This window comes from Aedes albopictus, chromosome 2 (genome assembly GCF_035046485.1).
Source record: "Aedes albopictus strain Foshan chromosome 2, AalbF5, whole genome shotgun sequence".
Taxonomy (NCBI): Eukaryota; Metazoa; Arthropoda; class Insecta; order Diptera; family Culicidae; genus Aedes; species Aedes albopictus.
In genome coordinates this window covers 203,714,429-203,733,195 of record NC_085137.1, presented here as the reverse complement: position 1 = coordinate 203,733,195, position 18,767 = coordinate 203,714,429, and the positions used below count along the sequence as shown (strand labels likewise).

The window sequence follows — 18,767 nt, the reverse complement described above, 5'->3', positions numbered from 1 at the left end:
ATCGTGTTTAGCAAATACTTGGCAGCTAAAAGCATCCATTCGAATATTCATAACATGTGCGATACAGCCACGGTAACAAAAGTTTGAAAGGGTATTTGAGGTTCGCCAAACACGCAATTACGGAAAATATTGAATTTAATACAGAAATATGTGACTAATTGACTGTAAAACATGTAACTCATCATTCAATAATCCTTTAGCCGGATGATGGTCATTTTCTACAAATTGTTTTAAGTTTAAAGCAATATTTTTAACAAATGAACATGACCCTCACGTCGATCAATTTCACCCCACTGATCAGTTTCACCCGAAATCACGGTACCTCAGAAATGCTTTTCTTCAAAAGTGTGCATCTTGCGATATATGACAAAATTTTCAATAATTACAAAAATGTCATGTTTTGCAAATTGAAATAATTTTTCTTATTTGCATTTTTTTTACTTTTAAAGCGTATTGACATTTTTCAATGTTATGAAAGTTCACATGATTATCTAAAAGTCACCCATACTTAACTTTTTTGTAGGTAATGTCATTTTTAAGTTATATTGAGTAAAAAACGGTCAAATACTTTAGACCTTTTCAAATATTAGTCTAGGTAAATAAAAAAAAAACAACGTATGCAATCTTACTTTAAAATACGTCTTTAAAGCTAAGGAATTCCATCGGATTCTGAGACAGTTTTGCCAAACCCCTACGGTGAGTTTGCGTGAATTCGTCATACACTCTTAAAAACACACAACCAAAAATGTTCAAAGTGCCATAACTTTTTTGTACATTTTTTTACCATTATGAAATTTCTACAGATGGTAGCTAACAGAATGAACTTTATTCTCACAAAATATCACGAAGGTAAAAAAATAACTTTTTGAGATATTTAATTTTTAGTAACAAAACTCAGTTTTTTTAGAAGAAAAACTAAATAAATTTTTCAATGTGTATTTTTCTGAGAGCCATTTATTAATCTACAACTTTGCCGAAGACAGTTTTCCGATCAAACAAGCAGTTTCAGAGATATGATTTTTCATTTGCATGTGTTCCATTTTTTCATAGGCCCTATTTGAAAGTTAGTCGAGACTCAATAAAAAGTTTTAATATGAAAAAAATAGTTATTTATATTGATTAGAACAGCTGTGCAAAATTTTATGCAAATCAAAAATGCAAAATTAAAAAAAATGGATTTTTTTCGTGCTGCTTCGTGGAAAGCCTCATGAGACATACATAGATTGTAGTTTTTTCGATGCAATACATGTTCAGAATTGTGGGAACGAAGGGTAAAATTCTTCGAATATAGTTTAATAAGATATTCCAAAGAATTCAAACCTGGCTTAATTCGACACTTATTCACGTGTAGGTACAATATTTCACCTTAATTTACATTTTTTACTCAATGTGCAATCTTTTCTCATAGTTCTACTATCGGAAATTCAAGACTATGTAATGTAGCTAAGATTGATATGACATGTTGCACCACTTTCCCCTACAAACCAACTGATCGACCTGGTCCAGTGACTCAGAGATTCACTACTGTGGGAAACGCTTGGGTTGGTAAGGATTAAAGTGCAAATACATAGCGAAAGAATTGGTTGCTCTTGGTAATGACAAAAACAGTGCGATAGTTTCTGAACCCACCGCAAGCAGTAATATGGGAACACTTGGGTTTCACTTGAGTGGTTACCGTCATCAGGCACGCGAGAGCAAAAGTGGATAAATTATTCATTCATTCGGGTTGGGTTTTTCTACACATTGCTGGCTGGTTCCCTATGCTGCAGCATGGATGAAAATAATGCACGTGCACGATGCGGCGATCTAAAGCACTTGGCTGTGCTGTACAATGTAAAAGATATGTGAAGTCGCATTGGGCTGGATATAAACTGAAAATGCTGGACGATGGATTTCTTGTTATGTTTCTGTGGCTAGTAAGGCAGTGTAGATTGCTATACTAGACCAGTGCCGACAGGCTGGAAAGCTAGTTACGTAATTGGCTTACCGTACATACAAGATCCGTCAGATCTAATGATAGTCGACGTAGTGTGAATATTGAGACTGGTTAGAATTGCGCTTAATGTATTATTTTAATCCTTTCCCATGCTTTTCTTTTGTAAGACATCTTGACTTTCAAATTTGAGTAGACATATGATCGACAGAGATGTTTTTGAAGTTTACCTTTTAACTGTAATTCCGCTAATTTTGCTAGAGAATTCAATTTCAATTCGAACATCCTTAGATAAAATTGTTTTGATTCGAGCAAATTATAATATAGCATAAACATTTGCATAAATTAGGGATTGGATTATAATTGGAGTTAAAAAGACGTTGTCTTTAATATTTCATCCAAGTGGGCATATTTGACTTGACTTGACAAGATTTTCTAATTTTTAGGACTTCATTTTGATACCTAGGGTCTGGGACGATTTGGGCAGGGGGACTTATTTTGGGCACTTGGTGCTCTAACTCAGTCAAATTTGAACCGATTGACTAGGACACTAGTTGATTGGAACACTATCAGTGTCTAGGCATGTTCAATTCAATCGGTTTGAAACTGACTGAGTTATAGCAGCAAGTGCCCAAAATAGGTCCCCCTTCCCAAATGGCCCCAGACCCCACGTAAAATTTCAAAGAAAATTTTCATATCACTTGTTATAATCACCTGCTTAACTGATTGACAGCTCGTTCAGTACGATATTGGTGGTGGGGTGATTCAACGCGGATCAATCATGAAATTGATTTTGAAATTAGATCCCGGGCGTCACAAATTTTGAAAATCTGCATTTCGGCACAGGTTTGAGTGCTGATTTAAATAGGCTCAGTGTACCAGTTATGGCTATAATACTTCAAATTCGCCATAATTGAGGTTCAACCTTTAATGATTCAAATCAACAAGGAAAAAATCATGAGCAACAGATCACGTTCACAAAATATGGTTCATTTTCATTTATTTAGTATTACATCAAATTCAAGATAAAACTGAATCAACAATATTTCTCCATAATACACGGTTCGTGGCTGCCGCTCTCCATCCTCGGTCGCGCCCGATGCTCGCCAAGTCACGCTCCACCTGGTCCGCCCATCGTGCTCTCTGCGCTCCACGCCTTCTTGTGCCAACCGGATCAGTTGCAAACATCAGCTTTGAAGGGTTGTTGTCCGGCATTCTTGCAACATGCCCTGCCCACCGTATCCTTCCGGCTTTGGCCACCTTCTGGATGCTGGGTTCGCCGTAAAGTGCAACGAGCTCGTGGTTCATCCTTCTCCGCCACACACCGTTCTCCTGCACACCGCCGAAGATCGTCCTTAGCACGCGTCGCTCGAATACTCCGAGTGCTTGCAGGTCCTCCTCGAGCATGGTCCATGTCTCGTGCCCGTAGAGGATTACCGGTCTTATTAGCGTTTTGTACATGGCGCATTTGGTGCGAGGGTGAATCTTTTTTGACCGCAGTTTCTTCTGGAGCCCGTAGTAGGCCCGACTTCCGCTGATGATGTGCCTCCGAATTTCACGGCTCACGTTGTTATCAGCCGTCAGTAAGGATCCGAGGTAGACGAATTACTCCACCACCTCGAAAGTATCCCCGTCTATCGTAACATTACTACCCAGACGGATCCGGTCGTTTTCGGTTCCACCTACTAGCATGTACTTTGTTTTTGAGGCATTCACCACCAGTCCGACCTTTGCTGCTTCGCGTTTCAGGCGGGTGTACAGCTGTGCCACCGTTCCAAATGTTCTGGCAATAATGTCCATATCGTCCGCAAAACACACAAATTGTCCGGATTTTGTGAAAATCGTTCCCCGGCTGTTGAGCCCGGCTCGTCGCATCACACCTTCCAGAGCGATGTTGAAGAGTAGGCATGAGAGTCCATCACCTTGTCGCAGTCCCCGGCGAGATTCGAATGAACTAGATAGTTCACCTGAAACCCTTACGCAGTTTTGCACACCGTCCATCGTTGCTTTAATCAGTCTAGTCAGCTTCCCAGGAAAGCCGTTTTCGTCCATAATTCTCCATAGCTCTGCGCGGTCGATACTGTCGTATGCCGCTTAGAAGTCAATGAACAGGTGATGCGTTGGGACCTGGTATTCACGGCATTTCTGGAGGATTTGTTGTACGGTAAAGATCTGGTCCGTTGTCGACCGGCCGTCGATGAAGCCGGCTTGATAACTTCCCACGAACTCATTTGTTTTAGGTGACAGACGACGGAAGATGATCTGGGATAGCACTTTGTAGGCAGCATTCAAAATAGTGATCGCCCTGAAGTTATCACATTCCAAATGGTCGCCTTTCTTGTGAATGGGGCAGAATACCCCTTCCTTCCACTCCTCCGGTAGCTGTTCGGTTTCCCAGATCCTGACTATCAGTCGATGCAGACAGGTGGCCAACTTTTCCGGGCCCATCTTGATGAGTTCAGCTGCGATACCATCTTTATCAGCTGCTTTGTTGGTTTTGGGCTGGTGAATGGCATCCTTAACTTCCCTCAGCGTGGGAGTTGGTTCATTTCCGTCCTCCGCTGCACTGGCGTCGTCGTTTCCTCCGTTGCCGTGGGCTCCCGTGCCTACGTTCTCCACGCCGTTCAGGTGCTGATCGAAGTGCTGCTTCCATCTTTCGATCACCTCACGTCCGTCCGTCAAGAGGCCTCCGTCTTTATCCCTGCATATATCGGCTCGCGGCACGAAGCCGTTGCGGGATGCGTTGAGTTTCTGATAGAACTTCCGTGTTTCTTGGGAACGGACCAGCAGTTCCATTTCTTCACACTCTGCTTCTTCCAGGTGGCGCTTTTCTCCCGAAAGAGGTGGATCTGCTGTTTCCGCTTCTGTTTATAACGATCCACGTTCTGTAAAGTCCCTTGCTGCAGCATTACCGCCCTCCCTGCATTCTTCTCCTCCAAAACCGTTCTGCACTCTTCGTCGAACCATTCGTTCCGTCGATTCCGTTCCACGTACCCGATGGTGCTCTCGGCTGCGTCGTTGATGGCTGCTTTCACTGTACTCCAGCAGTCCTCTAGAGGGGCCTCATCGAGCTCGCCCTCGTCTGGCAATGCGGCCTCGAGATTCTGCGCGTATGCTGAGGCGACATCCGGTTGCTACAGTCGCTCTAGGTTGTACCGTGGCGGTCGCCGGTACCGTACATTGTTGATGACGGAGAGTTTTGGGCGCAGTTTGACCATCACCAGATAGTGGTCGGAGTCGATGTTGGCGCTACGATAGGTCCTGACGTCGATAATGTCGGAGAAGTGCCGTCCGTCAATCAGAACGTGGTCGATTTGAGATTCCGTCTGCTGTGGTGATCTCCAGGTGTAACGATAAGGGAGGCTGTGTTGGAAAAAGGTGCTACGTATGGCCATATTTTTGGAGGCGGCGAAATCAATGAGTCGTAGGCCGTTTTCATTCGTCTGCTGGTGGGCGCTGAACTTACCAATCGTCGGTCTGAATTCCTCCTCCTGGCCTACCTGAGCGTTCAAATCACCTATGATGATCTTGACGTCGTGGCTTGGGCATCGATCGTACTCGCGTTCGAGCTGCGCGTAAAATGCGTCCTTGTCATCATCAGTACTTCCGGAGTGTGGGCTGTGCACGTTTATTATGCTGAAGTTGAAGAATCGGCCTTTGATCCTCAACCTGCACATTCTTTCGTCGATCGGCCACCAACCGATCACGCGCCTCTGCATATCACCCATCACGATGAAAGCTGTTCCCAGCTCGCGTGTGTTGCCGCAGCTCTGGTTCGCACCGTGGATCCTGTCCAACACACCTCCTGCAGCGCTACGATGCCGAACCCGCGATCCTTCAGTAGATCGGCGAGTATGCGGGTGCTCCCAATGAAATTGAGAGATCGGCAGTTCCACGAACCGAGTTTCCAATCACAAGTCCATTTTGTTCGCTGGGGTCGTTGCCGTTGGTCTCGGTTCGTATTATTCTGTTGCTGATTTTCCGTTACAATGGTTTTTTTACGGCTGGCTCGTAGGGCCTGACACAAACCCCCTACTTTCCGGTGGACCATAGTGCACAGTTGAGCTTAGAGTCCTTCCCTGGCACTCGGACGTAGATCAGCCGCCCCTAACATGGGGATCAGACGCTGTTGTGAGCCACTCCTCCTGGAAAACAGACGCTCAGGTGTGCCGAAGCAAACCCCCCCTTCCCTGTCAGCCTACGACCAAAGTTCCCACCGGGGTTGGTTACCCGATCTTCCCTAAGGTTGCTCATAGTTTCCGGCCGGTACCGCGTGGAGGTAGGGATAGGAGTTGCTGGGCAGAGGCTAGTGGATCACAATGGGATCTGAATTGCGCAGCATACCCAGCCTTTACCGTGCCACAAAATATGGTTGCATCCATTCAAACTTCACAATTTGCTCAAATTATGATAGAAATAAATCATTTTCTTTAACTTTTCGGCTTCCTTGCACCCTATTTCGCCATAAGTATACCAGCTATGGCTAATCCCATAAGGAATGCATGTAAAAAGTGCAAAGTGGAACCCAAATTAACAAATGTGTCCAAAACTGGTACAGGGTTCCTATCATTGGCACACGCCGTGATAAATCAGGCCAAACATGTCTAAAGGTCCAATCTGCAGAAGAGAGGCTCTCTTTGGTTTCCCTCTCTTTCGTTAATATCTCAGCTGTTTATTTGTATTATGATTGTCTCCTTGCATTGAACGATGGTCGAAACAATCGTCTTTTGATTTGTACTGCAAAAGTAGTGTACCATTACATTGCAATAATTGAAAGAGAAAGTGAACAAAGAGAGCCTCTCAAATGCAGATAGGACCTATTGAAATGTTTGGCCTGAAATACTTAAAGTAGTTTTGGTTCCGTTTCTGTATTTTTCCTGTAAAGTATGAAAATAAATCAATCATTTGACATATCCGTGACATTCGTCGTTCTTTTTCTCATTTTTGTAGAAATAGTTTCTCTTAGTGCGATAACTGGTACAGGCACTCTAACGCAGTTTTCTAGATACCGCTTCAGGAAACCCCAATACAATGAACCCATACGTCTAGCGGACTTCATGCATGGTAGCCAGTCACTTATTTGTGACTAGTCCGGGCCAGTCCAACAGTCAATTAAATAAAGTCAATTTTCTGTTAAAAACCATTCAAATATTTTGATCATCTTTTGCTAACTCTAATTATGAACTAATTAATCAAAACATTTTAGGTTGAGATAAATAGAGCACGATGACCATTACACTGCCAATAAAACCCTAATTAATCCACCTAGCGGTGATGATGCCTTTCTCGTGCTTTAAAATATCCTTTCAACAAAACTCGAGCGACATGTTGATGACATTGACATAAATACAAAATGTAAACTGCTTGCTAAATCTACTCAATATGGATACATTTTATATTAGCATAACATCCAATATTCAGAAAGTATAAGACAACGATCCAAAACTCAAACCAAACAAGTGTCATGAAGCCGCAAAATTTTGAAACGTCATTTTAGATTTTCCGGTCATCATTTTATGACTCCGGATATCTACCCCAACTAAACTAACCGCCATCTTGAACATTGAGACACCATCTTGGATGTTCTGGTATTCATTTTTGGACTCTGCACCTAAAATTACATAAAATAGTCGCCGTATTGAATTTTGGCATGTCGTTTATGATTTTCTGGTTACCAGTTTTGGACGAAGACCGGCATTCTTCCCCATTCAAACTATAGTCATATTGCAGACCTTGTGAAACAGCGCTTAGCTTGGGTTTTCTGATTACAAATTTTGAATTCTGGACATATTTTCATACAAAATATGCCCATAATGCAAGAATTAAAAATCGTATAAAACAGGCACTAACTTGAATACTGGGCCATTATCTTGGACTTTGGACCACTATCTTGGATACTCTGGTGGACTCCGAACATATTTCCCATACCAAATACACTTATTTTACATAGTTTTGGAGCTCAAAATTCCTTAAAACAGCCACCATCTTCTGTTGACGCGATCAAATTCTTATTTTTTTTTTATTCAACGTTGACCCATCCTGCTATAAATTTACACCTTAGGAATCTGAAATGGTACGATTTGATGAGATCGCTTTAGTTTTGTCTATATTTTGTTCTCATATATGAGAACTTAGACCTATTCGTCACTGTTGTTCATACCTAATGCTTATCAGGTCATTAAACAAAGCCACGATTTAATTTTTCACATGAACGTTGGTTCTGCTACACAACAGCTAGTCTCTAATGTGATCTAAGGCTATTTTCTTGCTAACCGTTCATTAGATTATCAAAAAATCTGCGATCTAATGTGTCGTATGTATGGGTTTGGTTCATTTTTATATTTGGTAATTTCCGGTGGGATAGCCGGATCTGATTCCATGAGTCACGGACCATGACACTACCGGTTGTCCCAATTATGGTCTGATAATATTTTATTGCTATTTATTCACCTTTACCTAATCACCGCGATTTTATATATCGCATGAATGGGTTTGCTTCACTTTTACTTCTAACCACTTTCGAAGCCACAGCTGAACCCGCAACACTACCGGGAATCTAATGTGGTCTGACCCTATTTTGCCATCAGGTTGTCGATAAGTCGTGACCAGTCTTGTTAGAGATCACAGTCATTTGAACCTTTTCGTCGATATTCGGCCTCCTTTGTCTTCGACATTCGCAACATAAGCAATCAAACTACTGTTCGAAACAAAAATGTCAAACGAATGCACTTCACCACGGTAGCGTCTTCGGGAGACGGTTCGGCTTTTGTTATTCCTGTCTTCTTCCATAATAAGAGCTATGTTCCCCATCTGTGTGTCGTATTCAATGCAACATGCAATAATAAACTAATATTAACATTCATAATCGGAATTGGCTGAAAATCTATGCGTAAAGCTAGATTTAGACATATGTCATCGTGTCAGATGACATTGATTTGACCCTTTCTTATGTTTATTGATCTTCGTTCTACTGCTCGTGTTGTGTGTAGGTAAGAGGTAACGATAGCGCACGAATGTAACAAAGCCGACTGACACCCGACTGCGGTAGTTAAAAGTCTCGAATGTTTACAAGACTGGTCGTGATTTGATGTACCGCATCCATGGGTTTGGTTAAATTTTACATTTTACTACCCGGATCGGATTCCGGGTAACTACCGGCTGAACCAAATATGGTCTACCATTATTGTCTTGTTAACTGCTCATCGGTTAACCAAAAACGCTGCAAATTGAAGGTGTCACATGCAGGGTTTGACAATTTCGACGGGACTCTCGGAACCAATTCCGGAACACTACCAGTTGTCTTTAGTGTGACGTAATGCTATTTTCTAGCTAACTGTTCATCAGGTTATTGCAAAAGCCACGATTTGATGTGTCACATGCCTGGATTTGGTTTACTTTTGCATTTGGCCTCTTCCGGCCACTCAAAACCGATTCCGAAACACTTGCTGGCCGTTCATTAGGTAATCTAAAAATGCGCTATTTGATGTGACGCATGTACGGGTTTGTTTCTCTTTCAGATTTAACCACTTCGGCGGGAACCCCGGAACGGGTTCCGAAACACTACTGGTTCAGATATGATCTGAGATGGTTTTCCTGCTCATTGTCCATCAGGTCATCGAAAATGCCGTTATTTGAAGTGCCACATGCATGGGTTTGGTTCAATTGTATATTTGGCCACTTGCAGCGGGACACCTAGAACCGGTTTCGGAATACTACCGATTCAGATATGATTTTATTTTTTTTCCTGCTTACCGCTCATCAGGTTATCGAAAATGCCGTGGTTTGATGTGTCGCATGCATAGGTTTGGTTCAATAGTATATTTGACCACTTCCAGCGGGACGCCTAGAACCGGTTCCGGAACACTATCGGTTCAGATATGGTCTGAGATCATTTTCCTGCTCATTATCCATCAGGTCATCGAAAATGCCGTGGTTTGATGTGTCGCATGCATGGGTTTGGTTCAATTGTATATTTGGCCACTTCCAGCGGGACGACTAGAACCGATTCCGGAACACTACCGGTTCAGATATGGTCTGAGATGGTTTTCTTGCTCATTGTCCATCAGGTCATCGAAAATGCCGTGGTTTGATGTGTCGCATGCATGGGTTTGGTTCAATTGTATTTTTGACCACTTCCAGTGGAACGCCTAGAACCGGTTCCGGAACACTACCGGTTCAGATATGGTCTGAGATGATTTTCCTGCTCATTGTCCATCAGATCATCTAAAATGCCGTGGTTTGATGTGTCGCATGCATGGGTTTGGTAAAATTGTATATTGGGCCACTTCCAGCGGGACGCCCAGAACCGGTTCGGGAACACTACCGGTTCAGATATGGTCTGAGACTATTTTCCTGCTTACCGTTCATCAGGTTATCGAAAATGCCGTGGTTTGATGTGTCTCATGCATGGGTTTGGTTCACTTTGATATTTGCCACTTCCGGCGGGACACCCGGAACCGGTTCCGGAACACTACCGGTTCAGATATGGTCTTAGACTATTTTTCTGCTTACCGCTCATCAGGTTATCGAAAATGCCGTGGTTTGATGTGTCGCATGCATAGGCTTGATGCATTTTCATATCTGGTCCCTCCCTGGGGTACCGTTCCGGAACACCTAAATGGCCATATCTCCGGAACGGCTGAACCGACCCGAACCATTTTCAATAGGAAACAATGGGACCAGATTCCGCGTCGAATGAACCGTCGGTCATTGAAATCGGATGAGGTTTACTGCCAAAAAGTGATGTGAGTTTTTTTTGTACACATACACACACATACACACACACATACACACACACATACACACACACATACATACACACAGACATCACCTCAATTCGTCGAGCTGAGTCGATTGGTATATGTGACTCAACCCTCCGAGCCTTCTATCAAAAAGTCATTTTTGCTGTGAACATATAGCCTTTCCAGTACACTTAGTGTACGAGAAAGGCAAAAAAAATATGAAAATGTTCCAAGTCTCGTGCCCGTAGAAGACCACCGGTCTTAGAGTTTTGCAGAGTCCAAAGTAATCCCGATTTCCTACCACAATGCGTCTCTGAATTTCTCTGCTGGTATCGTTGTCGGCGGTAACCAGTGAGCCCAAGCACACGAATTGATCAATCGCCTCGATTTCATCACCGTCGATAGTAATTCGGGGTGGCGGGCGTGGTGAATCTTCCCTGAAGCCCTTTGTTATCATGTGCTTTGTCTTCGACACATTAATGACTAATCCGATTCGCCTTTGCTCAAATTTACGATCAATAATATCGATGTCATCAGCGAAACCAAGCAGCTGAACGGACTTCGTGAAAATCTTTCCACTCGTGTTTATCACCGCTCTCTTCATTACACCCTCTAATGCAATGCTGAACAGCAAGTCCGAAAGATCATCGACATGCTGTAACCCTCTGCAAGATCTGAGGGACTCGAGAACGTCCCTGATACTCGAACTAGGCACATCACTCGATCCATCGTCGCCTTGATCAATCGTATGAGTTTATCCGGTCATCCGTATTCGTGCATAATCTGCCATAGCTGGTCTTGAACGATTGTATCATACGTCGATTTAAAGTCGATGAACAAGTGATGTGTGGGCACGTTGTATTCACGGCATTTCTGCAACAAATGGCGGATGGCGAACATCTGACCCGTTGTAGCGCGTTCAGGTCACCCATGAATCCAGCCTGATGTTGCCCCACGATTCACGAACTCTCTTGCAATCAGTGATATACGGCGACATAAAACTTGAGAGAGTATCTTGTAGGCAGCGCTCAGTAGAGTGATCTCGCTATCCAACATGTCGCCCTTTTTGTAGATGAGACACACGATACCTTCCATTCATTCTTTCGGTAATACTTCCTCCTCCAGAATCTTGTTAATGACCCAGTGAACTGCTCTCACCAGTGCTTCTCCGCCGTATTTTAGAAGCTCACTTGTAAGTTGATCTGCTCCAGCGGCTTTGTTGTTTTTCAACCGGCCAACTTCCTCCTAAATTTCTTGGAAGTTAAGGGCTGAAAATTCTGCGCACGTGCTCCTAGATCTGTTACCACGCCTCCTTCGGTGCTTACAACGCACAGTGGCTGATTTCGTCATTTTAGCGCGCATAATTAATAACTTTTTAACTATGACATTTGGCGTCATGGTGTCTTCGAGAAAGTTTTTCGCTATAATAAGGAGCTTCTTTTGAACTATTGTAAAAAATGATCAATCCCCCTAAAAGTGAGATAGAAAATTTAGTTTTTGCATTTTTCAAGATACAAGGTTGGTGTCTTCACAAAAGTTGTAGATAATGTTATTTGTAGCAACTTTGTCAAAGACACCAAGTTTGTAACTCCGTTACTTTTCAAGATACGTTACGTTTTTTATCATCAGCCCCTTGAAAAGGGTTTTTGCGCAATAACTTTTGAAGGATTGATTCTACATTTTTTCTGATGTTCTACAAAGTTATAGATAATGGTAAAACACATAACTTCGCCTAACACGACATTCTTCTAATTTCAAAAATAAAATAGTTATAACGGTGTTTATAGTTTTTTGGGTGATATTTCAAGCATATATAACCTAGCTATAGGCAATTATATGCAAATTTCCTTTCAAGCATGTGAATATACAAGTAATTGCCTCTCTGAGAAAGCCAAAACCATCAAACTGTAAGAAACTGTAAGATGGTTTTTGTACAGAAACTTTCAATCATCTATTTTACTTTTATATGGGATTTATTCATATCTTCAACATATTTATTTGACAGTTCATGGCAGCTTGCATTTTTATTGTTATTGTACGTGTGTGTGAATATACAGAATTGATTGTGGTGCATTCTGGGGCATTCATGAAGTACGTTACACGAAAATTTACCATCTATTTATATTTTCTTACTAACTCACAGTGCTGCATGTAGTCCACGAAAAGAGCGAATGAAGTCCCATTTTTTCTCAAATTCTAAACTTGCGCCTGACATATTTTGTGAACGCTCCCTCTAGTACATGTCTACAATAGTTATAGCTAATTATAAATCTTATTGTACTTTACAGTAAGGTACTGTTTAATCGTGATCTGACAAAAAAGTAGCACTTTATGCGTTCTTTTCGTGGACTACGTGCAGCACTGCCAGTTAGTCAGAAAATAGAAGATGATAATTTTTCATGTAACGTACTTCATGAATGTTGCAGAATGCACCACAATCCTTTCTATATATTCACACACTTACAATAACAATAAAAATGCAAGCTGTAATGAACTCTCAAAAAAAAATGGTGAAGATACGGATAAATCCCATATAAAAGTAACATAGATGGTTGAAAGTTTCTGTACAAAAACCATCTTACAGTCTCTTACAGTTTGATGGTTTTGGCTTTCTAAGAGAGGCAATTACTTGTATATTTACATGCGTAAAAGGAAATTTGCATATAATTGCCTATAGCTAGTTTATATATGCTTGAAATATGGCCCAAAAAACTACAAAACCCGTTATAACTATTTTATTTTTGAAATTAGCGAGATGTGGTGTTCGGCAAAGTTATGTGTTTTACCATTATCTATAACTTTGTAGAACATCAGAAAAATGTAGAATCAATCCTTCGAAAGTTATTGCGCAGAAACCCTTTTCAAGGGGCTGATGATAAAAAACGTAACGTATCTTGAAAAGTAACGGAGTTACAAACTTGGTGTCTTTGACAAAGTTGCTACAAATAACATTATCTACAACTTTTGTGAAGACACCAACCTTGTATCTTGAAAAATGCAAAAACTAAATTTTCTATCTCACTTTTAGGGGGATTGATCTTTTTTTACAATAGTTTAAAAGAAGCTCCTTATTATAGCGAAAAACTTTCTCGAAGACACCATGACGCTAAAGGTCATAGATAAAAAGTTATTAATTAAGCGCGCTAAAATGACGAAATCAGCCACTGTGCAACGTCGCCATTGAAGTGCTCATCGCAATGCCGCCGCTACCTCTCGATCACCTCGCGCTCACTCGTGAGAAGATTCCCGTGATTGTCTCGACACATGTCCGCTTGTGACACAAAGCCTCTGCACGAGCGGTTCAGCTTCTCGTAGCTTCCGTGTGTCCGTAGCACGGTGCAGCTCTTCCATCGCTTCCTGATCTCGTTCTTCCTACTGGCGCTGCTGTCTGCGGAAGACAGTGTTCTGCCTGTTTCGCGCCTGTCTATAACGTGCCTCATTCGCCTTCGTATGGTGTTGCAACATTCTCGCCCATGCTGCATTCTTCTCGTTTTTCAACTGTTCCCATTCGCCTATCAGTCGTTTCTGCGATTTGGAGTCGCGAAGCCTAGTACTACCTATGGCGAATCGGATGTCCCTACAGCCATCTTCAAGTGCAGCTGAGCCAAGCTGCTATTCCGTTAGTAGGGCCACTGCTAGCTGCTGCACGTAGTCTTGAGCCACTTCTACGTTACGCAGTTGCTCGTTGTTTAGCAGTGGCGTTCGACTTCGACGCGTGGTAATAAATAACTGTCGAAAGTTTTGAGCGCATGCATACAGCGACTATGTAGTGATCCGAAACTATATTCGCCCTGCGGTATGTGCGGACATTGGATATATCCGAGAAGAATTTGCCGTTGATTAGAACGTGGTCGATTTGATCGAATTCTTCTACCACCTCAAAATAGTCCCCGTCTATCTTAACATTGCCTCAACATTCACCACCAATCCGACCTTTGCTGCGGCACGTTTCAAGCGGGTGTACGGTTCTGCCAGCGTTCCAAATGCACTTGCAATAATATACATGATATCCTAAATATAAACAATTTGGCAAGGTTTCGTGAAGACCGTACTCCGGCTGTTGAGCCCGGCTCGTCAGATAACACTTTCCAGAGCAATTTTGATTAGTAGGGCGGCGATCGGCACCCTCCTTATCTGAAACTATAGAGATTTTTGCAGTTTGTGTCAAAAATTCATTCGCATCCATCCACTCCACGCAGAGATATTGAATATATTCGCGTTTTATACCTATGTTTTCCCACCGTCCGACGGAACATGATCTAGGATAGCACTTTGTAAGTGGCATACAAAATGGCGATCGTTCGAAAGTTCTCACACATTAACTTGTCACCTTTTTTGTGGATGGGACAGATTAACCCTTCCTTCCACTCCTCCGGTAGCTGTTCGGATTCCCAGATCTTGACTGTTAACCGGGGCCAACTTTTCCGGTCTAATGTTGATGAGTTCAGCTGCGATGCCTTTTTACCAGTTGCTTTGTTGTTTTTGAGCTGATAGATGGTATCCTTAACTTCCCTTAGCGTGGGAGTTGGTTCGTTCCCGTCCTCTTCTGCACAATCATAGTCTTTTCCTTCATTGTCTGTGCTATTCAAGTGCTCGTCGTTTGCGACACGAAGCCTTTGCGTATGCGTTGTGCTTCTGGTAGAACTTCCGCCCATGTTTCCGCTTCTGTCTGTATCACTCCACATTTCGTCGGGTGCTCGCGATGCTTTCTTCTGCTTTTTTTATCTTGTTCGTATATTTTTGAGCTCAATCGCGTGTAACGCTTTACGGAGCTGAAATTCATTTTTTGGTATCTAATTACATACAGTTGATAACTTTCTTAACCGAGGTTAGTATTGGGATGAGACTCGTGGCTGCTCGAGGTTGGCGGGTCACATGATTTCAAGGATAGACATGGTGTGGATAGGGTTTCAAGCTTCACTGCAGCTCATCCGGGTGGTATCTTGGCATTTTCATCGCCTTTAATGTTGGTATCACGCGTTTCGTCACGGGTATCGGATTTTCATCATCCGGATGGCCAGGAGCAAAACACAATTTTCTTCTGCTTTAAATCCGCTCTTCGAACCAATCGTTTCGTCTATCCGTTCTACGTATCCGGTAGTGCTCTCGGCTGCTTTGTTGATAACTTTTTTGACCGTACTCCAGCAATCCTGCTGACACCCTCGCCCGGCAACGCTGCCACGTGATTTTGCGCGTATGCGGTGGCCACATCCGGTCGCTTAAGTCGCTCTAGATCATACTGAGGCGGTCGCCGGTACTGTACATTGTTAATGACGGAATGTTTTGGGCGCATTTTGACCATTGCATTGGTCAGATTCGATGTTAGCGTCACGATAGGTCTTCAATCATTTCGGAGAAGTGCCATCCATCAATCCGAACGTGGTTGATTTGCGATTCCATTTGCTGTGGTGATCTCCAGCTGTAACGATAAGGGATGCTATACCGGAATATGGTGCTAGAAATGGTGGCAGCGAAATCAACGAGGGGACTCAACAATCGAACCCACCGTTTGCACAGTTATTTTGGACGCTAAAACGAAACAAAAAGCTTTGTTGTTGTTTGGTATAGGGTGCGGGCATCGGTTTTGGCCAGTCTAAGGGAAATGTTTTTTTTTTGTAAAAATAGCCAATGATCCATTGAAAACTGCCAATGTGTCAAATGAAAAGTTTCAATCTATATTTCGAAGAAAAAATGCAGAAATCAAGCTAATACTTGATTTTTGTATTAGTGGCACTGGCCAAAGTAGAACATTTATTCCGATATGACCAAACAAGTGACTGGCCAAAACTAATGCTTCTACCAAATTTCTATTGTATTCATTTTCGAATTCATATTTTTGCCCTGGTTACCAGAGTAAGGTGGTAAACTAGCCATTTCAATGTATTTATTCTTCACCTTTTTCCCAGCTGTTCTATCAATATTTTCCGCGACATCACCGCATCAAACAAAAACAATCACTTTCTTTTGTGCCGGTTTGCCCATTTCACTTTTCCGATTACTTTCCATCTCTTTGGTCATTGACTCGCCAGCACTGCGCCGTCGAGTGCCATCATTGTGGATGATCTTTTTTTCAACGGCCGCCCAGCTCTGTTGTGTCTAGCCGACAACACCAAAAAAAACGTGAAGAAGCTTCCCCGATAGACGCTCGCTGACCAATTTATTGGATGATGCCTGTCTGCACCGCGCGCAATACCGTACAATTAAAAATTTTCGCCTATTACCGCGCTTATCGAATTATACGGGTACCTCTACCTACTGAGGAAAAAAAGAAAGACAGGAAAAAACTTACTCAACTCTGGAAAATGGGAGTTATGCGATAGTTCATTTATGTGACGTTGGTGTAGCTTATGGTGGTAATCTACTACACGAGACCCATTAATCAGTTGACTCAACGGACTCAACACATGTCACTGATTGATTGCCTTGCTTGCTCTGACAACTGAGAAACGTTACGGTGGCCGAATGTGCAACCAAATTTACCGCGAGTGTTTCCGAATCCAAAACAAGCTACTTCAGTTCTTTCCATCCAGTATTTGATTTGGGTGCGGCGCAGTTTGTTGAAGCACTGACATTGCAACGATTGTAACCTATCACCTGCTGTGGGAGGTATGGTCTCTTAGTGGGAACGGTAAACTTGTTAAACCAAAAATGGAGCACGGACCGAAGGCCAGTTTCCCACACTACTCCATATATACAGCTCAGAAGCAATGGAGTTGATGGTCGAATGCTACCAGATCATTAAAGCATGGCGCAGGTTGTCGATGCCTTGAATTAAGTTTAATTGGATCGACGGATTAAAATTTTCAAACGACTGGAGTTATTGGATGTTTGTTAATACATATAATCTAATTAAATTGTTGATGTTTCGTTAACAATGTGCCTACAATCTACATGTATATCTTTTTGTTTGTATATGAAAAACTGGGGTGACCCTGGACATCACAGGATTCGATGGTCGTATAAAACGAATTAACGATTTATTTTAATCAAACATTAAACACATCTAATGCCACATCCCTTTATTCGTCTTTTCTAATTTCAGACCAACGTTGGACCGATTCTTCTCTCCGTAAACCCATATCACGATGTTGGTAATCCGCTAACACTATCGTCAACCCGTTCCGTCCCATTAGCACCTCAACTGCGCAAAATAGTACAAGAAGCCGTCCGGCAGCAAGCGGAAACAGGCTACCCCCAAGCCATCATTCTATCAGGTTCGTATCACATTTCAATCCACTAGTTGAGTAAAATTCCATAAATAATCCTAAATGTAACCCATGATTCATTTAATTGCTAATCAAAAAGGTACATCCGGTTCTGGCAAGACGCACTGCTCGATGTTGCTCCTCCGGCAGCTATTCGCAGTGGCCGGAGGGGGTCCCGAAACTGACGCATTCAAACATCTGGCCGCCGCTTTCACCGTGCTCCGATCGCTGGGCTCGGCCAAAACCTCCACAAACTCGGAATCGAGTCGGATTGTAAGTTTTATACTGGATTCGTGAGGGTTTTAGTACATAGGATGCAACTTGAACTTTGTCAAATAGTTGACCCTGTGTACTTGAAGCCTCAGTAAACAGGGATGCCATATATTTATTTAATTTAAATAAACAGACATGATACTTTTTATTTTGAAGAACAAATAAGGTACCCCGGGGCAAGTGAGAATCCGGGGCAAGTGAGACCTACAGCTATAATTTTTTTTATTTTTCTATTTCAAGGCAAACATTCTTCATGGAAAACACAGGTATCACATAGACGGATACTTTGAATTCAAAAATTGTTATTGTTCTCACCATAAAGAGACCATATATGTTATTGTTTTTCATGTGTCATTTTCAATTCACTAAGTGCGATTAGCGTACCCCACTACATTCGTCGTTTTAAAATAGAATAACAAATAAAGTAAAACTTTTTTGGTTTTAGGATAACATGTGGAGTGCTTGCAAATTATTTCAAGCGAAAAAGCTGTAATTTATTTTCATTTGTTACCTTTAGACAACTGCTCTCACTTGCCCCAGTGCATTTCAGCATCTGGGGCAAGTGAGACCTATGAGAGTTAACAAACACATTTTCATAGTTTAATCTCGCTTTCT

At 42.3% G+C, this 18,767-nt stretch overlaps 2 protein-coding genes across 2 annotated transcripts in view; one reads left to right on the top strand and one right to left on the bottom strand.

Annotated features, from left to right (window-relative positions):
• LOC109425214 (tyrosine-protein phosphatase Lar) overlaps positions 1 to 18,767 on the bottom strand; it is an 830,826-nt gene that overhangs the window by 491,126 nt on the left and 320,933 nt on the right. The window lies entirely within an intron of this gene.
• The window catches only part of LOC109414018 (myosin-I heavy chain), an 87,239-nt gene that overhangs the window by 22,288 nt on the left and 46,184 nt on the right, over positions 1 to 18,767 (top strand). Inside the window, 2 exon segments of the mRNA XM_062851022.1 lie at positions 17,717 to 17,888; positions 17,980 to 18,152. Coding sequence (XP_062707006.1) covers positions 17,717 to 17,888; positions 17,980 to 18,152 — 345 coding nt within the window.